At 44.1% G+C, this 25,088-nt stretch overlaps 4 protein-coding genes across 7 annotated transcripts in view; 2 read left to right on the top strand and 2 right to left on the bottom strand.

Moving 5' to 3' along the window:
* Positions 1 to 135: 135 nt before the first annotated feature.
* Positions 136 to 1,981, bottom strand: LOC117142441 (tubulin beta-2 chain). The gene is made up of 2 exons (XM_033306404.1): positions 1,412 to 1,981; positions 136 to 1,353 (listed from the first exon to the last, which is right to left on the bottom strand). The coding sequence occupies exons 1-2, from the start codon at positions 1,802 to 1,804 to the stop codon at positions 406 to 408; spliced, it is 1,341 nt and encodes a 446-aa protein (XP_033162295.1). The 5' UTR covers positions 1,805 to 1,981; the 3' UTR covers positions 136 to 405.
* Positions 1,982 to 2,103: 122 nt separating this feature from the next.
* LOC117142442 (two pore potassium channel protein sup-9) lies at positions 2,104 to 4,075 on the bottom strand. Its single transcript, XM_033306405.1, has 5 exons — positions 3,667 to 4,075; positions 3,448 to 3,603; positions 3,320 to 3,381; positions 2,863 to 3,263; positions 2,104 to 2,807 (listed from the first exon to the last, which is right to left on the bottom strand). The coding sequence occupies exons 1-5, from the start codon at positions 3,794 to 3,796 to the stop codon at positions 2,534 to 2,536; spliced, it is 1,023 nt and encodes a 340-aa protein (XP_033162296.1). The 5' UTR covers positions 3,797 to 4,075; the 3' UTR covers positions 2,104 to 2,533.
* A 276-nt stretch (positions 4,076 to 4,351) lies between these two features.
* Positions 4,352 to 9,121, top strand: LOC117143465 (alpha-mannosidase 2). Of its 2 annotated transcripts, none has more exons than XM_033308178.1 (5): positions 4,352 to 4,575; positions 4,632 to 5,158; positions 5,482 to 6,954; positions 7,283 to 8,345; positions 8,475 to 9,121. In XM_033308178.1, exons 1-5 carry the CDS (start codon positions 4,366 to 4,368, stop codon positions 8,622 to 8,624), a joined length of 3,423 nt encoding a protein of 1,140 aa, XP_033164069.1. In that variant the 5' UTR covers positions 4,352 to 4,365; the 3' UTR covers positions 8,625 to 9,121. The 2 variants fall into 2 exon arrangements, with proteins under 2 accessions (XP_033164069.1, XP_033164067.1); XM_033308176.1 differs by having other exon boundaries at positions 4,353 to 4,575; positions 4,629 to 5,158.
* A 684-nt stretch (positions 9,122 to 9,805) lies between these two features.
* LOC117145766 (RNA-binding protein Nova-1) overlaps positions 9,806 to 25,088 on the top strand; it is a 29,530-nt gene continuing 14,247 nt past the window's right edge. The window contains exons 1-3 of one of the 3 annotated variants that reach the window (XM_033311535.1): positions 9,806 to 9,876; positions 11,692 to 11,957; positions 23,802 to 24,609. In XM_033311535.1, the coding sequence (XP_033167426.1) occupies positions 24,492 to 24,609 (118 nt within the window). In that variant the 5' untranslated portion in view covers positions 9,806 to 9,876; positions 11,692 to 11,957; positions 23,802 to 24,491. Of the gene's footprint in view, positions 9,877 to 11,379; positions 11,958 to 20,424; positions 20,442 to 23,801; positions 24,610 to 25,088 lie in introns of those variants that run through there. The other 2 variants (XM_033311537.1, XM_033311536.1) reach the window with 2 other exon arrangements.

The following is a 25,088-nucleotide window of genomic DNA, read 5'->3' as shown; positions in this document are numbered from 1 at the left end:
AAGCTGTCACTTTCGTAAGGCAACTCTAAAAAAGGGTTGTCAATATACAAACTTTCGATAAATATTTATTGAGCGCTTAGCCTTAAATTCAAATCAACCCAGAATATTTATAACTAAGCAATATGCAGTTGGTAATCTTGTCTGCTTATGAATCAACATTTATTGGTAACCCAGAATTCACAGCAATTGCAACATGATCTGAACAAAGGTGGGCATATTTTTCTGTATGTGTGTGAGGGATAAATAATCGAAATGTGAAGATTCCAAATAGGAAATATGTACAATCGACGGGCCTCGAAGCACAATATGCTGAGGCCCACGGATCCAGTGTATTGTTCCTTCATGGGTTCCCCTGCTAGCCTGTTTTGGTGTTCATGTGTGATGTTGGGTGGGAAGATAATCCTTTTATTCATCGCCGCCTCCTTCTTCGTCTTCATCGAATTCGCCCTCCTCGTCGGCAGTCGCCTCCTGGTACTGCTGGTACTCCGATACCAAGTCGTTCATGTTGCTCTCGGCCTCCGTGAACTCCATTTCGTCCATTCCCTCGCCGGTGTACCAATGCAAGAAGGCCTTCCTACGGAACATGGCAGTGAACTGCTCCGACACCCGTTTGAACAGCTCCTGAATGGCGGTGGAGTTGCCAATGAAGGTGGCCGACATCTTCAGACCTCTGGGAGGAATATCGCACACCGCTGTCTTGCAGTTATTCGGGATCCATTCCACGAAGAAGCTGCTGTTCTTGTTCTGAATGTTCAGCATCTGCTCGTCCACCTCCTTCATGGACATGCGGCCGCGGAAGATGGCGGCTACGGTCAGGTAGCGACCATGTCGCGGATCGCACGCAGCCATCATGTTCTTGGCATCGAACATCTGCTGGGTCAGCTCCGGAACGGTAAGGGCCCGGTATTGTTGCGATCCTCGCGAGGTGAGCGGTGCAAATCCGGGCATAAAGAAGTGCAGCCGGGGGAAGGGTACCATGTTCACGGCCAGCTTGCGAAGATCAGCGTTCAGTTGGCCAGGGAAACGCAGGCAGGTTGTCACACCAGACATGGTGGCGGAAACCAGATGGTTCAGGTCACCGTAGGTGGGGGTGGTCAGCTTCAGTGTGCGGAAGCAGATGTCATACAACGCCTCGTTGTCGATGCAGTACGTCTCATCCGTGTTCTCCACCAGCTGATGCACACTCAGGGTGGCATTGTAGGGCTCCACCACCGTATCGGACACCTTGGGCGAGGGCACCACCGAAAAGGTGTTCATGATGCGGTCCGGGTACTCCTCGCGGATCTTCGAGATCAACAGGGTTCCCATGCCGGAGCCAGTGCCGCCACCCAGCGAGTGGGTCAGTTGGAAGCCCTGTCAGAGAAAAGTAGAGTGGACTTTTCCAGATAAATTCCCAATCCCCCAAACTTACCTGTAGGCAATCGCAGCCCTCAGACTCCTTCCGCACCACATCCAAGACGGAATCCACCAGTTCGGCACCCTCGGTGTAATGACCCTTGGCCCAGTTGTTGCCTGCTCCCGATTGGCCAAAGACAAAGTTGTCCGGTCGGAAGATCTGGCCAAAGGCGCCAGAGCGAACCGAATCCATGGTGCCGGGCTCCAGGTCCACGAGAATGGCGCGTGGAACATACTTGGCACCGGTGGCCTCATTGTAGTATACATTGATGCGCTCCAGCTGGAGATCACTATCGCCGTAGTACGTTCCGGTCGCGTCGATACAGTGCTCATCCGAGATTACCTCCCAGAACTTACCACCGATCTGGTTGCCGCATTGACCGGCCTGAATGTGTACAATTTCACGCATTTCGATAGTAAAATTAGTGCCCCTTTTTTACAGCGAAAAAATGTCACAAAAAAAACCGGGTTTTTAAAACAGTCTGAGTGAGGCAAAAAGCGGCAAGAGACTGAATATTTAAACGTATAATTTTTCAGGTTTTGTACGAGTCGTTTTTTAGTCGTGTACGAGCTAGCTGATACTGAGGTGAACTGAACCTGGCTAGGATTACTACACCGAATGTTCCCATATAGCCTACTGCGATTTCCGAATTCGACACATTTCACACACACAGATTTCAGAAAACTCAGTTCACCGTTTTGAGCAAAAACTTTAATAGTACTTACATAGATAAACGAATATACCGCTAAAATTCGAGATGGGATGGATTTGGCGGTGCCTTGGAAGCAATAGGGGGTTCCAAGGCTACCGACCAGATGATACGATTAATATTGACATGGATGTCCTGGAGTTTACTCCTTTGTAAATGGTTTTATGGGTGGTGTATAATGGGATGGGTCGATTACTCCTTATGCAAAAACTGCCTTTTAAAGACTATTAACCTTGCTCTCCAAACTCCTATGTATTATGACAAATATGATCGACCCATCCTGGTGTAAAAATCTACGTAGGGAGGAAGGTTCGTCTAACAACCAAATTTTGGCGGCGGCTGGTTCTCTACAGGATTGTAACTACGATTTGGTTATCCATTGGCTCTGGCTCCTACAATGAGGAGTCCCACAGCTGGCTGTACGGATATCAGACGGAGGCTCGCTTCAGGCACAAGGTGCTCTCGATGATGTCAGTAGGCTGAAAGTCCGGGTCCACGAACTGCTCATGATTCAGGCACCTGGTGCCACCCATGCAGGTGCAGGAGCACAGGGAGGCGGTCTCATCGTTCTCCGTTGTGTAGTTGTTCTCCAGCAGCTTGCCGTGCATATTGTACGTGGACTCATCATCGAAGGTCACTGGCTGTGCATTTCCGGCCAGGTTCTGGGCATCCTGCTCATCTCTCTTGGCATCCTCCGCTTGCCTATGATTAAAAACCCATTAAATAAGATATTCCCTGCAATAGAACATGGACTCACATGGTCATGAAGCGGAGCACCAATAGATTGATACTGGCGGCCACCACGGCCAAGCCGAATAGGATGAAGACCAAGCTCAGTGCCACATAGCCAGGCTTATTAGTTAGAGCTTGATCGTTCTGCAATGCCACATAATCGCCGAAACCAATTGTCGTCAAGGTGACAAAACAATAGTAGAAGCTATCGAAGTAGCTCCAACCCTCGTATCGTGAAAATACTGCTGCTCCGGTGGTGATTATTATGGAGGAGAGCATTCCGGTGGCCAACATGAGATTCATTTCGGTGGCATCCGTACAGCGTGCTCCACTGGCTCTCTTTGCCCGCCTTATAATCACGGATGCAAACTTATTAAGACGTTCTCCGATAGACTGGAACATCACCAGACCAAGCGGGATGCCCACCTATATAGGTAGTAGGTCATTAAGAGACTGGAGATTGGTATTGTAAGTTCACTTACCATAGCATAGCCCATACAAAAAGCTTTTCCCGGAATTGTGACTGGTGTGGAATGTCCGTATCCTGAAGAAAGTTTAAATTGGATTATAATATTTTCAATACAAAGTATTCAATAGATAGTTAATTTACCTATCATAGCTAGTACAACCGTGCTGAAATAGAAAGCTCCGGCGAATTTCCATTGAGGTCCGGCCTTGTGGGGCTTATTTTCAATGATGACGATTTCCATCACACGGAAATCCTCGTCAGTCACATTGTACTTTCTAACAAAGTTGTTCTTAACAGCTACAATTGATGATATAACTTCATGAATATAAAATCAGGATAATATATCAAGAAGCTTCGTACTCTGTAGGAAATCCCATCTTTTGGCCTCCGTTGGTGACTCCAGGGAATCGAAGACTGCGGCTCCAATTAAGAGATAGGTGAAAGTGCATACCACCAGGGAAAGGGTTCGGACATTCTGTCGTTTCATCATAAAGTCTCAAATAGAATCTATACGATCTATAATCGATTAATAAAATTTGCACAACGCGCGTTTTCCGTTCAGTTTAAGATGCTGCGTCTGACAAAATCGATAGTTGTCAGCAAAACAAACACACAGCATCCGCCAAAAATTGTTGATATCGCTTACAGCGGCTCAATAACAAATGATACAATATATTTGATAATTTTCAGCATTCTTTAAACATTTAATACGTTTTCTTTTATCAATTGCTTCGACCGTTAATCTTAATGGAAGATTGTGATTTTACCGTTAGTTTATCACAACAGAAGCAACAGAGTTGGATGGCGTTGCCACTTGGAGGTATCTGTTAAGCGCTTATGCGCTGTAATGCCAAGATAACATAAGGTTCTTATTTTTTTTTAAAGGATCAATATACACAAACAATGTAAGTCTTATTATATTTTTTTTAATTTCCTTCAAATTTTTGTTTTTCTAAGCCATTAAAAACCATTTAACATTTCGCAGAGTTTCAGCGCCGATAACTTGGCAGCCTATCGATTTTCGGGAAAAGCAAATATATCGGCAGCTCTGATTTGTTTATGCTAAAAAAACCACGCAAGTTCCAACCGATTGGATTGTTGCAGTTGGCTGCTGTGTCTCTGACGTCGACGTTTCCATGCTTAATTAACCGGAAAATGTTGCGAATACTTCGGCGCTTCGCTTTGGTAATTTGCTCCGGCTGCCTACTGGTTTTCCTCAGCCTGTACATAATCCTCAACTTTGCGGCGCCGGCAGCCACCCAGATAAAGGTAAATAAAAGCTTCTAAATCGATTCGAATGTATAATAACTTCTATATTTTAGCAGCCCAACTATGAAAACATTGAGAACAAGCTGCAGGAGCTGCAAAATGGTTTGCAGGAGCACGGGGAGGAGATGCGGAATCTCAGGGCGCGGCTGGCCAAAACACCCAATCGTGACGATCCAATAAGGCCTCCACTTAAAGTGGCTCGTTCCCCAAGGCCAGGGCAATGCCAAGATGTGGTCCAGGACGTGCCCAATGTGGATGTACAGATGCTGGAGCTATACGATCGCATGTCCTTCAAGGACATCGACGGAGGCGTTTGGAAACAGGGCTGGAACATTAAGTACGATCCACTGAAGTACAACGCCCATCACAAACTGAAAGTCTTCGTTGTGCCGCACTCGCACAACGATCCTGGATGGATTCAGACGTTCGAGGACTACTACCAGCACGACACAAAGCACATCCTGTCCAATGCCTTGCGGCATCTGCACGACAATCCCGAGATGAAGTTCATCTGGGCGGAGATCTCCTACTTTGCTCGGTTCTATCACGATTTGGGCGAGAACAAAAAGATGCAGATGAAGTCGTAAGCATGCTTTTCCTATATAGTATTAAAATCGGTAGTTAACCCACAAAACAAAGTGCAATGCCATTTCGCTATTGCACTCCATAAACTTTACACAGTTGTTATGTGCAGCAGTGAAATATTTTACTACGTTATTGCTCCAAAACCGTTTAGATAAACAAAATGCATGGTCACGAGCTGCTTGTTTTACGAAACAGCTTTGTACTTATCTACTTAATATTTATAACCCAAAGCAGAAATGGGAAGTAATGAGCTTGGCAGTCTCAACAACTACGATATTCTTTTTCTATTAAAAAAATAATAAATTATTTACATATTTACAGCATTGTGAAGAATGGACAGTTGGAATTTGTGACTGGAGGATGGGTAATGCCGGACGAGGCCAACTCCCACTGGCGAAACGTACTGCTGCAGCTGACAGAAGGCCAAACCTGGCTGAAGCAATTCATGAATGTTACACCCACTGCTTCCTGGGCCATCGATCCCTTCGGACACAGTCCCACTATGCCGTACATTTTGCAGAAGAGTGGCTTCAAGAATATGCTTATCCAGAGAACGCACTATTCGGTGAAGAAGGAACTGGCCCAACAGCGCCAGCTTGAGTTCCTTTGGCGCCAGATCTGGGACAACAAGGGGGACACAGCTCTCTTCACCCACATGATGCCCTTCTACTCGTACGACATTCCTCACACCTGTGGTCCAGATCCCAAGGTTTGCTGTCAGTTCGATTTCAAACGAATGGGCGCCTTCGGTTTGAGCTGCCCGTGGAAAGTACCACCGCGTGCAATCAGTGATCAAAATGTGGCAGCACGCTCAGATCTGCTGGTTGATCAGTGGAAGAAGAAGGCCGAGCTCTATCGCACGAACGTGCTGCTGATTCCGTTGGGCGACGACTTCCGCTTCAAGCAGAACACAGAGTGGGATGTGCAGCGCGTGAACTACGAAAGGCTGTTCGAACACATCAACAGCCAGGCGCACTTCAATGTTCAGGCGCAGTTCGGCACACTGCAGGAATATTTTGATGCAGTGCACCAGGCGGAAAGGGCGGGACAAGCCGAGTTTCCCACGCTAAGCGGTGACTTTTTCACATACGCCGATCGATCGGATAACTATTGGAGCGGTTACTACACATCCCGCCCGTATCACAAGCGCATGGACCGCGTCCTGATGCACTATGTACGTGCAGCAGAAATGCTCTCCGCCTGGCACTCCTGGGACGGAATGGCCCGTATCGAGGAGCGCATGGAGCAGGCCCGCAGGGAGCTGTCATTGTTCCAGCACCACGACGGTATAACTGGCACAGCCAAAACACACGTAGTCGTCGACTACGAGCAACGCATGCAGGATGCTTTGAAAGCCTGTCAAATGGTAATGCAACAGTCGGTCTACCGGCTGCTGACAAAGCCCTCCATCTACAGTCCGGACTTCAGTTTCTCGTACTTTACGCTGGACGACTCCCGCTGGCCAGGATCTGGTGTAGAGGACAGTCGTACCACCATAATACTGGGCGAGGATATACTGCCCTCCAAGCATGTGGTGATGCACAACACCCTGCCCCACTGGCGGGAGCAGCTGGTGGACTTTTATGTATCCAGTCCTTTTGTAAGCGTCACCGACTTGGCAAACAATCCGGTGGAGGCTCAGGTGTCCCCGGTGTGGAGCTGGCACCACGACACACTCACAAAGACTATCCACCCACAAGGCTCCACCACCAAGTACCGCATCATCTTCAAGGCTCGGGTGCCGCCCATGGGCTTGGCCACCTACGTTCTAACCATCTCCGATTCCAAGCCAGAGTGAGTAGCCAGTTAAACATTACCAATTTATCAAATGAACGAGAATCCCTCCCGTAATTTCTGTATTAATTGTACATTTTCGTAACACGTTTCGCTTGATTGTTTCATTATAGAGTTCAGGTTTTATTTATTGACGGATTGTAAATTGATAACTATGTACGGTTAGGTATTCTTTAAGTGTGTTTCAGTGTTAAAGCTAATAACTGTCACTCATAAACTGGTTAAATATTGTGTTTGATGTCATTCCATTAACCAGACGGCGTTGATTGTCTTCTATTTTTACTATTTATTTATATTTTTTCATTAAGCATTTCAATGTTACTTATAGGCACACCTCGTATGCATCGAATCTCTTGCTCCGTAAAAACCCGACTTCGTTACCATTGGGCCAATATCCGGAGGATGTGAAGTTTGGCGATCCTCGAGAGATCTCATTACGGGTTGGCAATGGACCCACCTTGGCCTTTTCGGAGCAGGGTCTCCTTAAGTCCATTCAGCTCACTCAGGATAGCCCACATGTGCCGGTGCACTTCAAGTTCCTCAAGTATGGCGTTCGATCGCATGGCGATAGGTCCGGTGCCTATCTGTTCCTGCCCAATGGACCAGCTTCGCCAGTCGAGCTTGGCCAGCCAGTGGTCCTGGTGACTAAGGGCAAACTGGAGTCGTCCGTGAGCGTGGGACTTCCGAGCGTGGTGCACCAGACGATAATGCGCGGCGGAGCACCTGAGATTCGCAATCTGGTGGACATTGGCTCACTGGACAACACAGAGATTGTGATGCGCTTGGAGACGCATATCGACAGTGGCGACATCTTCTACACGGATCTCAATGGACTGCAATTTATCAAGAGGCGGCGTTTGGACAAACTACCTTTGCAGGCCAACTATTATCCCATACCCTCTGGCATGTTCATCGAGGATGCCAATATGCGACTCACTCTCCTCACGGGTCAACCGCTGGGTGGGTCTTCTCTGGCCTCGGGCGAGCTGGAGATTATGCAAGATCGTCGCCTGGCCAGCGATGATGAACGCGGCCTGGGACAGGGTGTTTTGGACAACAGGCCGGTGCTGCATATTTATCGGCTGGTGCTGGAGAAGATTAACAACTGTGTCCGACCGTCAGAGCTTCATCCGGCCGGTTATTTGACAAGTGCCGCTCATAAAGCATCGCAGTCATTGCTGGACCCACTGGACAAGTTTATATTCGCTGAAAACGAGTGGATCGGGGCACAGGGGCAATTTGGCGGCGATCATCCTTCGGCTCGTGAGGATCTCGATGTGTCGGTGATGCGACGCTTAACCAAGAGCTCGGCCAAAACCCAGCGAGTAGGATACGTTCTGCACCGCACCAATCTGATGCAATGCGGCACTCCAGAGGAGAACGCACAGAAGGTGAGCTCTAAAGATTCTTCGTATTTTATTATATTAATATCAAAGCATGTAGCAGTGGTATTTATAAATAATTAACCATATTGTTTGACTAATTGTTCTGATGTACAATATGTACAATACATTTCCCAGCTGGATGTGTGCCACCTACTACCGAATGTGGCGAGATGCGAGCGCACGACGCTGACCTTCCTGCAGAATTTGGAGCACTTGGATGGCATGGTGGCGCCGGAAGTGTGCCCCATGGAAACCGCCGCTTATGTGAGCAGTCACTCAAGCTGATCGCAACGTGTTCTGGCAAAGGATAAAGCAGACACTGAAGCCAAGCGACCATCTCACAGCCTATGAATCTCGGATGCTAATCCACTGCAATACAGGCAATCTACGTTTAATGTTCGACTCAAGCACTGACTGCACCGAAAGACGTAATGCGTAATCCATACTACGTATCATTTATTTATTCAAGCTTCCACACGAGGGTTTGGAAATTCAATCCTATGACGCAGCGGTGTATTTTTCGCACCCCCCGTGTAACTACACGTTTTACTCTGTTTCCCCTAGGTTTTTACGTTTTTTTTTGTGATATCCATCCAGTCCCACAGCAAGCAATACATGTCTGTACTCGATATCCCCAATGGGGTTATTGCCTATAACAATGAATCGTAACTAACGTTTAACTGTAAAGTAGGCTTAGTGATAATGACGCAACTGCAACTGCAATGATATTAATCTCGACGTTTGTTTTTTACAAAGTGAATAAAATTGAGTCTCATTTAGAATCGACTTTTACGTGCTATTCTAAACTAAAAACAACGATTGTGTTTTTATTCGAAAACGAAAAAGAATTTGATTACGATTGAAAATTGTAATTCAGACATTAGTTAGAATCGAAGGTTATGATTATTGAATATGAATATTTAAATTTTCTCAGTAAACTAAAAAAAAAATTTGTTTATCAATTTTTTCGAATATGTTTCAATCTATACAGAAACAATACTTGAATATTAATAAACATTGATTATTGTATTGTTATGTTTTGAATTTATGTTGATTATGAAACGAGCTTTTGAGACGACTAATTAAAGCCATAATCATGAGTTATAGTTTTAGTGGATGAAAAACAGAGTGCAATCTTATCAGCTCCAGTGCGGGGTACTAGTATTGCCAGAATGACCTACAGAGATAGAGATACTGAGAGCGCGGAGGCAATTGGAAAATGCACAATGGAAATGGAAATCCGGATTGAGCGTAAAGTGGTTGTTTTGGATAGAGAGCGAATCGCTGCGCAGTTCGCTCTCTTCAAAATCCGAAACGAGCAACGAAAGCAAAACCGAATCCGAATCGGAATCCGAATTCGTATTTGTATCTGTAAGATACGCTCTCGCGCTCTTTCCAACGACGACCATCGGAATTTTTCTATACAGAAACAAAAATCTCAGCCAGCTCGCTGTTTTCAAGTTTTGAGTCCGCATTTCAGTTCAGTTGGATTCAGTCACAGAGTCAGAGCGTCAGATTCAGATCATCGTGGTCGCCAGTGAGTTTGTTTATATGTTTGTTGCTGCCTGTGTGTTTGCTTGTCAAGTTCTGCAACAAAAACAAGGCATCTAAACAAAAGTGGTTCAAAACAATTACGAGGAATAAAATCCAACTAAAACGAATAATAAAACACACGGTGTCGCTTAAATCGCAGAGTATAGCAGCTCTAGTTCTTGTTGTTGTTGTTTTTTGAGGCGGACTGGAATTTAATTTAATTAAATCAAGTACGAATGTGTGCGTGAGTGTGTGTGTGTGTGTCTAAGCTGGGTTCTTGAGTTGTTCTTGTTCTAAGTTCTTTTTTCGTGGCGTGTATCTGTGTGCGCGTGTCGTGTGCTGGTGTGCGTGTGCTTTTTGTGAACTACGTTTTGTTTCAATGCCAAAAAAAAGTATCTATGCCCTGGCATGTGCTCTCTCTCCATCTCTCTCTCTCGCTCGCTCATGCTGGTTACATAAATACTGGTAGACGAAGAGGAAGAGATGGTGGAGAAGAAGGAGGAGGCGGAGGCAACAGAAATTGAAATACAAATTCAATTAACACCTGAAAACGAAAAGCCAACTGGAACGCAAACGTCTGATTGGATAAGGAAAATAGAAAACGGGCAAACATGTGTTTGAATTTCCAACTCGTCTTCTTCTTCCCGTCCCTATGAAATGTTCAAAAGCAAAGCTCCTTGAAAGAGGAGGGTATAAAAGAATGTGGAAAAGAGCAGCAGAACCAGAACGAGAACACCAAAAAAAAAACGAAATTAACGACGTCACATAAAAGTGTGTCAAAGCAGCAGCTCACGCACACCAGCGTGCTGCCAACTTGTATCTGTGTGAAGCTTTAGCTCTCTCCCTCTCTCGCACCGTCCCTCTCATTCGCTGATAAAACGCAACGCACACAGCGCGTATACATAATTTATATATTTATTTAAATGTTTTTCGTTTGCTCGCTTCGAACAACGAGTTTTTCTCGTTATTCTAAGACTGCCCCCTGTTATTTCTCGCTCCATCTTTCGATTTTAGCTCTTTTCAACATATGGCATTGCTCAATTATTATGTCATAAACATTTTGAATGGCAAATGTGCGATAGAAGTTCAATTCGTTCAAGGCGATATTATTTTTCAAGCTTTGCGTTTTTGGCGCAGGAAATGCAAAAGTTGTCGCTGCCTTGCGTGTGCTTGTGTGCAGGAACGTGCAGCAATTTTCCAACGTTTCATGAAAAACCTAGTGCCCTAATAAGCGAAACGCGAGAGAGAGAGAGAGAGTGAGAAAAGCCCAGAGCGCGAGAGCGAAGCTGTTTTCCCGCATTCGAATTTAAAAATCAATGTAGAAAATGCAAAGCGGACAAAGAAAACACGCACGCACACACACAGGTCCCCGAGTCCGAATGTTAGATAGAAATGTGATCGGACGGGCACGTGTACGTGGCACACAGATACAAAAGAGCGCCAGAGAGCAGAGCGCAGAGAGCGGAGAGAGTGGAAAAATGTTAAGTTTTCAGCTGCTAGCAGCAAACGCAAACTTGTCGTTAGAATCAAAAAAAGCACGCTGAGACAAGACGCGCACGAAAACTGAACGGAAAAACGTAAAAGGCAAAGGCGGATGAAGCAGCGCAAAAGGGGAAGCGTAAGCAGGCGCTAAATATTTTAAAAATATATATTAAAAACTTTGCGCTTCGCTTCGGTAACATATGTATGTAAATCTAATCAGAGAGTGCCTGTGTGTGTAATTGTTCAAAATAAAACCGCGAGCAACAACAACAACAACAAGAAAAGCAGCTGAGCCCGAAAAGTAAAAACCCACAATAAAGTCCCAGAATCAATTCAGGATCCACTACAAGAACAACAACAGCAAAAACCACTGTCGCGTCTCCAAATGAAACAATAATTTAATAATTGAATTACCCAAAATAACGAAGAAAAAAGCAAAGGAAGGCGAATAACGAGTAAAAGTTAAAAAGTTGAAAAAGTTTAAAACATATTGTAAAGCCGTACTGCGTAAGCCAGTCAGCGCTTAAAGTACCATATATAGTTGTTCTTATCTATACCCACACTCAATTAATTGCAGCTGAATGCACGACTCCTTGCAGAAAGGTGAATATATTTCAAACTAGTCATAAGTACTTGGATTAAGCATAGTTTAGCATAAGGCAGGTACATGTTGTGGTTCTCAGAAGTCTCTAATTCAGAAAGGGAAATTCCTTTTTTTTTGTATCTTTCACATTGAAAGTATTCGTATTCAAACTTTGATGGGACGAGGAAACATGCCTACATTTATTCGTTGAATGATTCAAATTATTTAACTACTCACATCTTTGGTTGACTCATTGCTACATTTTTAAGTAAATAGTTATTCAGCTTATGAAAGCTAGTTGAATTGCAGAATTTCGACTGAATTTAAACTTAAAGTTTCCCCCTTTGCGCAATCGAATGAAATTGCTTTGGAGCATATTTACGCGGAATGCGAATGCGAATGCTTATATTCCTATTCCTACATGGGTTTGAATATGTACTGCTGATTGGCCGATCTCTCTCTCTCTGTTTTTTCCTCCTACATCTCTCGTTTCGTTCTCTCCATCTGCATCTGGCATGCTAATCAAAGTTGTAGCTCATCTCCACCTATCCCCCTAACACCCGCCCACCGCCCTTTACGTTTATCTGCTCATCAATTTGCTCGTTTCATAGCCTAACCCGACACTTGATTCTAGTTTTTTTTTCTCCCCCAGCTGCTGTTAAATGCAAATAGGCATTAAATTGTCCGCTTGTCTGTCGTTTCGTTTCATTTGCATTCACACTGTCGACCTCTCTCACAGCCCCTCACACCGCCCACCCCCTTTTCCACGCCCCCCATTTGGACGCCCCCGTTGCGCAATTTGGTGGGGCAGCTCGTATGTGGGTTAAACTGCTGCTACGGCTGCTGTTGCTGCACCACTGGCAAAGCTACAGAAAACAGAAATGGAGAAAGGAGGTGGAAAAGGAGAAGGAGGTGCACTGCACAGAGAGAAATAGTAGTGAAGTGTATTTAGCTTTTAAAGTAATATGTGCAATCAGCTGATTTAAGCTGAGTTCAGCCAAAAGTTGCAGTGTGCACTTAGCCTGTCAGCAATTAGGTCACTCTAACAGCTGTTTGAACTTTGATCTTGGAATTCCTGAATATTAATCATTAGTTATTGATCTCCAAATATAAGATCCTGTTTTTCGCGGTGCAAAATGTGCAGGGGGACACAAAATAACTGGGAAAAATTAAGCCAAAACGAAACGAGAAAAGGTTTATGTAAACAAGCACACACACATACACGCGCTTACCCACACTCACACACGCTCGCAGAGGGCCGTGTTCATGCAAAAGGCACGAAACTGCTGTTAACCTATTTGCCGTAATGGTTACGGCGGTGATTTCGACCCGGAGTCTCTCTCGGCTCGGCTAATAAGCCGAGAGTCCGAGCCCCATTTTCGAGTCGATTAGGGACCCCCCAACCTCCAACCTTCCACCGAACTGAAGCTAAAACTGAAGTGCAAAACTGCAAACTCGGCGGTAAACTAAAGTGCTCGATTTTCTGGGAAAATTTTCTAAGCCTCCGAAATGGGCTCGTAATAAATGGTTGAATGAATGGAATCACTTGAGGATCGGAGCACCGCGACGCAGTAATTTCTAGGGGTTGAAATTGTGTGAAAACCACAAGTTTTCCATATGGAAGCTGGCAGACAGACAACTTCTTCCATTTCGGGGTGTTCCATCTTAAGTTTCGCTAACCATTGACGGGGGTTCCCATTTGATTCCCATTTGGTGTTGTAATTCAATAGAAGCTACGCTCTTATACAGTCTGCGTCATGTGACTAGTTCCGGCTTAATAGATTTTAAGTAGCTTAAAATTCGCCAATATTTTTTCGATTTTCTGTGTTCTCATTGACGTAGAATAATGATAGCCAGTCATTTTAATGAAGAAAGATTCCCAACTTGTGTGTTTAATACTTGTAATTAATTGAAGCTTAATAACTTGATTGAAGTTGCACTTTTTTATAGCCAAGTCTGAATATTATTTTTTGCGCTAGCCAGAACCTCGTTAGGTTGCCAATTATTCCTCTTTTTAATAAGCTAATGGGCTCTGACCTGTTGTTTAGCTTACGATAATCTCTAATCCAACTGCGAATCCAGCGACCTTGAGCGCCATGTCCATAAATATTCAACGAATTTTTAATTGCAACCAATGCCCGTGGATATCGCTTGGCAGACTATCTATCGACTAGGCGGTAATTGCCGTCTCAGTTAATTGGCTGCATCAATTGAAAGCCATTGGAGGTAAGCTCGCAGTAAAAAAAAAGAAATGAAAACAACAAACGAACAGCAATTACAATTACAATTACCCATCCATCGACTTTGGCGCCGTTCAAGTTCACTGCGCGTCATCGAATGAAAACAAAAAAGCTGCCATAACAAATTACTTGCATTTGTAATAATGGAAAAAATGCATGTACTTTTGCTCGGGCTTCTTCGTTCAATTGAATTACTGTTAATGAAATGTCGCTGCCAAAGTGACGTAACAAATTTCTGGGCAACAAAATGAGCAAGGCAAACAAAAACACTCAGACCAGAAGCATCAGCAATAAGTGAAAACAAAGGAGGGCTAAACAATAACAATAAGCAATAATCTAGAGGAATTTTCTGCCGAGCGAAAAACATAATAGCCATAATAGGAACCAGCGAGAGAGAGGCAAATAGGGCGAAGAAAGAGACGGCGAGTGGAACATACATTTCTGCAGGTGAGGATAGCAAAACGATGTGCATTCCTCAAGCGAAACCGTGTTGTCGTCGCCAGGGATGCGTAGTATCTAGGCGGTCGCGTACCAAGTTGTTATTTATTTACCTAGGCACTTATGTTACCCAGATATAAGAAATTCCCAGTTCAGCTATCTACACTACCTATGAATATGATAGGTAAAGTTCTTAAAACTTACAATTTACAAAATTCGCGTATCTTTAAGCAATTTACTGACTATGTCTTAGGTAATCGAGATAATATCCCTACCATCTCCGTTTCTGCTTCATGTTGCCGCCGTGCTGCTGCAGTTGTAGCTGCAACATACATGTACGAATAGGTTTAAAGGGTGGAAAGGGCCGAATGAATTACAATTTCGCCTGCCAGCATCGATTCTGGCTAAATTGGGACGCTGTTTGTCGCCGTCTCTTATGCCGCTCTCTTTCTGCCGCTCTGCAGCCATCTCTTTCGGGCACGCTGGCTGCCAAAAGAGCTTCTGCCATTTCTTGTGCCCTAGCCTGCAAACTGAAAACTGAAAACTAAAAACCGTTGTTGGCCTGGCCAAGTGCAGCAGCAGCAGCAGCAGTTGTACAAAAACTGTCGCCTGGCTCGCCGACAACTGGGGCAATTTTTAATTAAAATGCCAGAAATAAAGCACAACGACAAATATTTGTTTCATTGTCAGCTAGGGTTGTCAAGTAATTTGATTTAATATTTCACTTTGACTTGTGCCATATTGAAAATGAAAAGTAATCACAGATGCTGTCGTTGACTCGAGGCCAAGAAACAAGATCTTCTATATATAGATATTTTTCTTAAATTATTTTTGTCAACTTTAAAAAGTGATGTTATGAAACAAAGAACTCATCATCGAATTGCTATAAGTACGGTAAAATTCTATCTTTCCCATTTTCAAACAATCGGATCAATCAAGTTGAGTATCCTCTCCTAAAATTCCTGCATTTGAGGCATTATTTATTCGAAGATTGTTTCGATTTTCCAATTTCACCAAAAGTGGTTTGTTAGATGGCGAAACCATTGGCACGTTTATGGCCGCCATCCAGGCAACCGTAGCCACCAGGTCAGAAGAGAACACTTGAGCATGCCTGAGGACCTGGGGGAGGCATTTTGGATTGGCATAGGAGGGGAATCGAGCATCGGGAATCCGCCCATCGACCTGCTCACTTGTTTACTTCGACTTGCCATAAGTTCTTTGTGTTTGAGTTAGTCTTTTGTGGCCGTTGTTGCTTTGCTGTTGCTGCTCGGCTGTCGTGTTGCCATTTGACTGCCTTCGCCTTTATTTATGGATAATTCATAGACGCACCTTGGCTGAGGCACCTGCAAACACGAATTCGATTTGATTGGAATCGCTGGTGCTGGTGGTGGTGGTGCTGCTGCTGCTACTGCCACTGTCCCCCTTTTTTGCCACCAAACACCCAAAAGCGTATTGACGAGCGACCTAGCGACATAGTTTCGCAGTTTGGCTTCGCTGCCCCCAAGTAATTTACATATAGACCCACACACAGATACACTCGCACTGGCTGCATGTCTGTCGTACACTTCGGTGTTGGCTGTTGTTGTTGCTGCTGCTGCTGCTGTCTCTTGGCCTAATTGTGAGCTTTTGATTTTGTTTTCATGGGAAGCCCCGGCATTCGCCGTTCCGTTCATGTCTCTCTGCGGATTTCGCTTGGCTCAGCATTGGGGCTCTTGCCCGTTGCATATTTACCCCACCTTGGATGGATTTGGATGTGTGTGCTCGTCTGTTTTTTTTCTTTTCTCTCTCCAACATACGTACATATACAATGTATGTACATTCTCATAGGGCCCATAGCCATCCATAGTTTGTTGTATTTATATTTGGCCATATTACGTTGCTTAACCTTCACCCATTTATGCCACGAAAATATCACACGGAAAAAAGCACGAGAGGAAAAAATGAAAGAAGCCATGGGGAAAAGCGCAGCATTTTTGGAGTATATGGCCATGCCAGTCGCGCACTAGGTGTATATTTTATATGCATTTTCAAAAATATAAAGGTAAAGAACTGAATAAATTCATATTTTTAGACAGGCGATGGCTGCTGCATTTGGTGGTAGCAGCGATGGGCCGGGAACACGCTGCGTATACGCAACGTGGTGGCGACTCCATTATGCAACGCACATAATCAGCGCTAATGTGAAATTCTAATTTCATTTGCTGTACTCATTAATAATTATAATTACGCTGGCTGGCAGCCGCAGTGGAAACCAGCAAGCGGCTAAAAAAAACCACCAGCTGTGCTTCCTTCAGCTTTAACTCCTTCCTGATTTTCTGTTGACTCGACACAAATAGGCATTCTCGTCTGATATTTATAACAAACACACGCAGCACACATCATATGTGGGCTAAACAAAAGACAGAACTCTGAGCCCAGTCAACGAAATCTAAAGCCAAAATCCAAAGCAGCTTACTCCACTCGTCTGAGAGCAGGCGAACGCTTAAGTGCTCGACGACTAAATACCCTTAAGTTATACCCTTAGTGTTGAGGAAGAGTGTGGAAAGATCTTTAGTCATACAAGTTCCTCCGAACCACATTCGATTTTATACCTTAAAAAGATTGTATTCCCTGCTGAGTAACTATTATTTTCTTAAAATTTGAATATATTATTTAAGGACATATATTTACCATAGATCATTCTATTCGTTTTTTTCTGTGCAGCATGAGTGGCAAGCTCTGTGACATCCTGAAGCTACCCTTAAAAAATGAGGCTCGTAAAAACCGAGCAAATATGGGTTGCCTTGATGGTTGCTCTGGGGTATGAGATGTGGGGTTTTGGGTCTGACTCGCAATGAGCATAAATTATGCGCACAAAGGCAAGACGCCGGAGGAGGAACTGGGGGAACGGGGGCTTCCTGGCGGGAGCTTTTCAGGCGCCAACGACATTCACGGCAAACACTCGTTCCAGTCCTTTGGCACTCGGTTACTTTGCCAGCTTGCACAGACAACTGAGGTCCTGCTGATGTTTGTCGGCCAACAATGGAGAACCCTTTTTTTTCCTGGATATGCTGCCCCCTCTCATGCTCCCCATTCCTTTGGTCCCCTTTTTCGATCCGCATCCTGGGGGTCAGTGGGCGGCCTTTTCGTATCGCGTGCCTCGTTATTGATTTTCGCTTTCATTTTTCATGTGGCATGCGACGGGCAACAGGAAGAACAAGCAGAGCAACAAACAATAATTGTACGCCTGCCACGCCGCTTACATATGCGGCAAAAGTTTTCCTCATTTTATATTTGACGAGTAGGATGAACGCACCGAAAACTACTGGACAGGGGCAAGCATAAGGATAGAAGGTTCATTCGACAGAAGACGACAGCCAAGTCGACTCATCCGAAAACGTGCCGCCAAAGTCAATGAGGTCGCACCTCGCCCACTTCCTCCTCCCGCTCCTGCGACCTCCTGCCCCTCATCCGCGTCCCTTGTTTTGCTTTCTGGCCCGGAGCATTCAGCTTTCAGTTCACATCAGCCTCTCATCCGCGGCGTCCTCATTCACATTTGCCAGTTGGTTAAATATGCGTCGTGTTTACCTTTTTGCCAGCAAATGTCCTTGCCGGCGGCTTTAAAGTCCTGTGCTTGGCTCATAATAAAGTCTGGCTACAAGGAGTTGTCCTCCTTCTGAAACCCCCTCACCACCTCTCAGCTCCCCTCTCATTTCACCTCCTTTATGGCTTATGACATTTGCGCTTTTGTTGTATTTGCATTCGTGTCGATGTTGCCTTCCTTTCGCCTCCTTTGTCAACTTCCGCTAATGCTAAGCCCCGCCCCATCCGAGTGCCACGCCCCCTACTTATCCTCACTGTTGAGAGCGGGGGCGTTACACAAATGCCCAGTGACTCCAGTGAGTCCGGATTCCGGAATCCGGACAGTTATCAACTGCCAGGCTGACCCACACTCGCCAGTTATCCGCACTTAGCCTGCTCCATTGTTCATTTGATTTTATTTTAGTTGCCCCATTTTTCGGTGCTTTCCGGGTGGATGTTCTCCTGCCCCGATTTCAATATATACACACGTACATATATATATATAAACTCGTACACCCGTATATACCTTTTGGCTGGCCCACTGTGTGTTGTTGTCAACCCATTTGGTCTGCCTGCAATTATGAATTTGGGGCAATTGTTCGGTGTGCGCTCGGATGGCTCCACGGCGGCTTTGATTTGAGCAAAGAGTTGCCCGGCATGATTAGGGGATTTATTTCTAAAGGACTTGTGTCCATTGGATTAGATTATACCCAACAGATATGCCACATAGTATAAGGCTGAACAAGTGAACAATCGGACGAATTGAGTGACATATCGTTTTATCTGATGACACCATTGCTGATTGATGAACACATATCACTTGGATTGCATACCTATGACAAGTGGCATTGGGTACACTCATTACGGCTATAAAACCGCGCTAAGTTGGCAACTGTGAGCTTAGCATTTTGAAATCCAGAATTTAGTCACGATTCAAACAGGTTCGGTTTTCGGATGAGTCACCATTTTGGATCTTAACCTGTCGTAGGCGATCGCACACCCCTCATATTCTCTCGAGGCCATTACTCACCCACTTTGTGGACAAATCCATTTTTTTTTTTTAACATTTTCCTCGCCGTGGAAAAGTGTTTTCCAACCAGTTGCCGTACTTCAGGACGCGCTGACAAGTCAAACAAATGAAACATTTTCGGATTAGCAATGTCAATGTTGCTTCGGAAATGTCGGAATAAATTGCCATTAGCCTTTGTCATCAAAAATTGAGGATGCCCGACTGAGTGGTGGTGCGGTGTCCTTGTCTGCAGGCAGGCGAAGATTTATCGCACATGATATTTGTCAAAACGCAGATAGAGATACACAAGCACACACTCGACGATAGATACAAAACTGCTGTCAGCGGATTTGTGTTGAGCCTATGAAAAGACGATAAATGAGCCTGAAATGAGCAAACAAAGACGATAGGCCAACAAATGAGCGGGGGATTTTTGGTCCTCAAAAGAGGTTCCAACCGTCACTTGTGGCTTAGTTGTAGACACTCTTAAAAAATGATTCCACATCGGAAATGATGGAATTTTATTACGTAAATTTATTATAACTTGTTTTGAACAACTGTCGTGACTATGAAATTATTCGAATCTATATAAATAATTAAAAAATATATATTTATATGTGTATAAACTTCTTCAACATGTAATTCTTGGAATACTTTATCAGTTAGTGGGTTCCTTTTTTGATAAGTGCACTTAGGACCCGAAAATGGGCAAAACTTAAAGTTTTATCAGCGTCGAGGCGTCTGAGACACGGCCGAGTCAACAAAAACAAAACAATTAAGCGAATGGCGGTGGGAGTGGGAATTCGTGATAGAGAGAGAGTGAGAGAGAGGGAGACGGAGCAAAGTGCAGCACATAACGTAAACTATTTACTGATAAGAATATAACTACACACACGCACAAACACACATGTACGCGGGAGAGCACTGAAAACGGCTGAGCAAACACTTGCAAACCCAGCGACGAGCACTCGCACTCGACAGCCTGTAGATAAAGTATCTGCCAGATACTCTCGCTCTCCCACACACTCTCTCCTGCTCCGGCTCCCACTCCTGGTATCGCTCTCCCGCTCCCGCTCTCGCTGGCAAGTGTTTGAATCTCGTAGATACTTTGGCCTGCCTGCCTCGAAACCCATTTCGTTTTTAATTGTTTTCAGTTTTTGAATTTAGTTGTATTTGATTTTCACGTACTCGCGCACTGTCGTCGCAGAAGTGTGCGTTATTTTAGAAGTTTTAATTTGGATTCGTTCAAGTCTCAAGTGAGTGTCGTGCCGTTAAGTGCTGGGAATCATCGCCACTGACAGTTTGTTATTCGAGAGCCCCACAAAGTGGTTCCCCACCCAAGCCCCAATCTATCTCCTCCTCAAAAAAAAGTGTTTCGTGCTTTAATGTTACATATATGTATATGTACATATGTGCAACTGGCGCCCGAGCGGGGACCTTCTATGCAGATATGTGTACAATGTACATTAAAGAGCCGCTCGAGAACTGCTTATCGGGCAGCAGCACATGCAAACAACCCAGGCCTTTCAATTAGGCAACAAAACATAAATCTTGCGCCCTGACAATGGGATGCGGGTCGCGTGTCTCCCCTTTAAAAAGCAAAAAACCACCCAACTATAGTTCGAACTTACTTTCCAAACCTCTGATGTCATGCTTATTCCCTTTCATATTTTGTCTACTCACTTCTCATTCGCCTGCAAACAAGTAGCTCACGAAAAGTCATAATATCGTCATGATTCCAGGGGCGTTGTGTCTTCGCCCCCCTTTGATTGCTTCAGTTGGTGGTAAACCCCATCGCTTACGTCTCTGGTCCGTGCTCCTTATCGTCAAACCGAAAAGTAACGAAAATAAACCTTATCGCCGTCGTCTCCGCTCGAGTGATAACTGTGAGTCCGACAGGGAGATAAGTTGGCCTGGCCCTATACATATATACGACTACGAGTGACTGAGTAAATGGAATATTTTTTCATTTGCCCGGCGTTCCTTTTTGCCCCGGTTCACATAGGAACTTTGATGATAAACCGAGAAATCGGTTCTTGCAGGCTTCCTCTAGATGTCCACTGAACTCGATGGATACCGCAAAGGGTGAATGATTCGTACCGCACATATGCCACATGGCATATATTGAAAGCTGTTCCAATATGTTGTATACCACACACTATATGCCACATACATACATATTCAACTTGTATTCAACTTGTGCCTAGAAGTTAGATAACACATTTCAAGCACACGAGTATGTATATGCAACCTGTTCCAAGGCGCACCTCCCCCATTTCGTGCGCCCACTTTCGCCATTCGAACGACTTGAAATGAATATTGTGCCGTCGGCGGAATATCCTTGGGCTGATTGGAGAGTGAATTTCATGCTGCAGCTGTTTCCAATTCATCACCATTAACACATTTTCGGCTTGAGTGCATCAATGCCGCTTTCTTGTTGTTTGGCGCTCACGGCTTTCATTCTAATCATCGTCACAGCGAAAAAAATGAACGCTAGAAAAGTATTTGGCTGCAAGTTTCCCAAATCCCATTTGGCCCGCTGCACTTTTCAAGGACACACAAAAAGCGAAAAATGTCGAGCACTTTGCGTGCTTGCCTGCCATGTGGCATGTGGCATGGGGCATCTCTGGGGACTTTCGGTGGCGGCACACTTCTCGCAGGTTTGGCACTGAGCGACCTGCAGCTGAAATTTGCATTTGTGACTTTTGTTCAGAACTCGAATGGGAATTCTTCTACGAACGTCAGCGAAACACAATAAATAGCCGATCGAAAAGCATTAGTTGAATTAATTGAAAAACTCAAATGCCAAGCCGAGGCGCAAAAGCAACTGGTTCTCTCACAATAAGCGAAAACCCGTTTTATAGCGCAGGCCATCGCATCTCCTGCTAAATCGATCTTAGTTTCTTGATTTTCGTATTTGTAGTCGCACTAATTTCTTAAGTAAATGCAAATTTGTGCGACCTACCTGTTTTGTTCTCTGTACTGCGCTGACGACAGGTGCTGTGATTACACTTCGACAAATAGTAGATACTCAAGTGATTATAGATTGTTTGATATTGGAAAGATAATAGCTACAGGAGTGCGCATTAAAGATATTCGTAATATAATAATACTTTCGCATTAAATGATCTAACCTAATGCTTCTACACTTCAGTTTTTGTTCCTGTGCAGCGCATGGCACACAGTTGCAAACGCGTATCTGTCAGTACGCATTCTGCCGTGTATCTATATATCTGGGCGCATGCTTAGCATTGAACGTCGGTGGCTTTTGCCATCTCTTCGATTTATTGCTCATTTTGCTTTGTGGTCGCTGCTAAGCGGGCACGAACAACAGCAAAATGAGTAAAAAAATAAAACTTTTTCAATGGTCAAGGTCGTTTGCAGTCAAATCGAATAGCCACCAACACACGACAAACGCACACTTGAGCCCCAGCACTACCAACAGAAATAAAATATAAAAATGTTTGTATAATTAAACGCCATTTTAAACAAATAAACGCGCGTCGTCAGTCGTTGCTGCAGATTTCGTTGTTGCTGTTTCTGTTGGCCGCGCTTCGGTTTTTGTGTCGTCGCATTTTTAATTAGCAATGAAATCATAATAAAATAAAACATCTCATGCATAATTGAGCTGCAAGTTGGGGCTTCATTGCCATGCCATTATGAAAAAACAAAACTGGCTCAGGTATTCATAAGTAACTGAAACTGCTTCGTGGGTACGGACTTGTTTAGGATAGGTCTTAGGTGGAACTAATTTAAATTAACGATTCATAAGCGCAGTAGAGTGAGTTATTAAAAGCATCGCGGTACGAAGCGACAGGATTTCTCAACTTATTAAATTGGCCAGCAAAATATCGAACTCAACGGATTAAGTAATCAGTATAATCAGTATAATAGTATCAAATAGGTAGCTGTAAGATCCTAACTATAAAGTGCACATTTAGGTACCGAGTTTTCGCAGCCCTTCTAACCGCATTCCCACACACGGGATCCTTTCTTATAGGGGGCCTGCTTTCAAAACTATTTCTGTGGACTCCTGTAACTCATCCTGTCGTCTGCTTTCCATCATTCCACATGCTCAACGCTCACAAGCTTGCTTCAAACCGATCTATCTCTATGCCACATCTGCCTGCCCCGAATCGTTTTGATATGTGAATGCCTAACACGATCCACGCTTTTGAAAGATCCGCCCAGTCCAACCCTATTCCCGCCCCGCCCCTTTTTTCCACCAATCTCGCAAGATGCCTTGCTCGTTTTGTAAATAGCTTTTTTGAAGACTAAAGATCAAGACAAATGAAATCAAATCAATCCAATTTAAATGTTTGTGCCTATCTAAATGTTGCTCACCTATGTGTGTTTTACTACTCGAGAAATGCATTGCCACTCTGACAACTGTATCTATATCTACAAGTTTAATGCGAAGAACATACCTATATATTGCCTAAATGTTTACTGTATGTATATTTATTATTGCTGCATAATTCACTCATAAATATTTTTTTCTTTTTCTTTTTTCATATAAACGTTAAAAAAAAACAAAACTCGCACATTCCACCACAAAACCACCAAACAAAAACTAAAAAAAAATAAACCTAAATGAAATTAATACTGAAACATAGAAGGATCGTAAATAGAGTATCAGTATATGTGCATATGCATATATAGCGACGTTCACGAACTGTCTCTGTCACTGATAGCGATCGATAGCTGTACCTCCATGTGTGTGCATGAGTGGCAGCATCAGTAGCGCACCCAAGGACCAAGGACCTCATCCACATAGCCCATCAATCTCTCAGATGCCAGTGGCGGATTCCCCCCGATAAAGGCATCGAATCGAATTGCATCGCATCCATTGGACGAGGACGAGGACGAGGACTAGGACTAAAGGACAGTGACTGACGCATCCTGCGCTCGTTTGATCGTTCGTTCGCTCGCTCGCTCGCTCTATCGCTCTTTCGCTCGCACGCACCAAAAAAAACCAAACAGAAATACGAGAAACAATACCAAGCAAGCCAAAAACCAAATAATACCAAGCTAAACAGACGCCTCATTACCAAACATCGAACGTTTCGCTGTCGTTTAAAAAAAAGAAATAAACCAGAAGCAAAGCAACCAAATTTAATTCAATCAAATCAAATCCAAGCCAATTCAATCCAAGATCCAATCAAAAAAAAAAATCAAGCCGAATCCACGAGACATAGATACTGAACAGTAAACAGTAAGATCAACAGCAACCGAAACCCAAAGCAAAAAGCTAAAGCAATCATCAGTCAAAGTCGATAACCAAAACCAGCAACATTCAGTTAAAAATGGCCGAAGACGCTACCATGGAGACATGTCCAAGTCCTGAAATCGGCGACTCACGCAAAAGGCCACTCGATTCCGATCCGGAAAATGAACAAACTAAACGCTCACATTTCAGTTCCGGTAAGTTGACCAAAATCCAATCCAAATCCAAATCAAAATTCCAAATCAAATTCAAATTCAAATCGAAATCAATATCGAAATCGAAACCCAATTCATTTCGCCAGCAGAAGGAAGAAATCGAAATATATATCTCAAATCGCTCTTGCATATCCCCATTATCGTGCTCTCTCTCTCTCAATTTCAATTTCAATTTCAATGTCGATCTCAATCGCAGTTTCAATATCAATCTTAAGCTCCTCAACTCGACTCTCTGTCTATATCTATCTCTCGTTCGTTATCTATCTATCTATCTATCTATCCACTGCCTTTTTTTATCTCCGAAGCGTATAAATAACTCATTCAATTTGTTTGCCCAACTTTTCTGCCGATCGTGCCGTTTCCCTTCTTTGTTATGTGGTCATGTTGTTGTTGTTATCGCCATATATCCCCCGATATGCGTAAATACATATATGTATGTATATATACTTAGTATCTATGAT

This window comes from Drosophila mauritiana, chromosome 3R (genome assembly GCF_004382145.1).
Source record: "Drosophila mauritiana strain mau12 chromosome 3R, ASM438214v1, whole genome shotgun sequence".
Taxonomy (NCBI): domain Eukaryota; kingdom Metazoa; phylum Arthropoda; class Insecta; order Diptera; family Drosophilidae; genus Drosophila; species Drosophila mauritiana.
This window is presented reverse-complemented; position numbering and strand designations above follow the sequence as displayed.

Excerpts from the sequence above, each read along its gene's own strand:
- LOC117142441 (XM_033306404.1), bottom strand. The coding sequence starts at position 1,804 with ATGCGTGAAATTGTACACATTCAGGCCGGTCAATGCGGCAACCAGATC. Across the intron at positions 1,354-1,411 it reads AGGGCTGCGATTGCCTACAG|GGCTTCCAACTGACCCACTC; the intron begins GTAAGTTTGGGG and ends TTTCTCTGACAG.
- LOC117142442 (XM_033306405.1), bottom strand. The coding sequence starts at position 3,796 with ATGATGAAACGACAGAATGTCCGAACCCTTTCCCTGGTGGTATGCACT. Across the intron at positions 3,382-3,447 it reads GGTTGTACTAGCTATGATAG|GATACGGACATTCCACACCA; the intron begins GTAAATTAACTA and ends AACTTTCTTCAG. Across the intron at positions 3,264-3,319 it reads TTTGTATGGGCTATGCTATG|GTGGGCATCCCGCTTGGTCT; the intron begins GTAAGTGAACTT and ends CTACCTATATAG.
- LOC117143465 (XM_033308176.1), top strand. The coding sequence starts at position 4,366 with ATGCTAAAAAAACCACGCAAGTTCCAACCGATTGGATTGTTGCAGTTG. Across the intron at positions 4,576-4,628 it reads CGGCAGCCACCCAGATAAAG|CAGCCCAACTATGAAAACAT; the intron begins GTAAATAAAAGC and ends TCTATATTTTAG. Across the intron at positions 8,346-8,474 it reads CAGAGGAGAACGCACAGAAG|CTGGATGTGTGCCACCTACT; the intron begins GTGAGCTCTAAA and ends TACATTTCCCAG.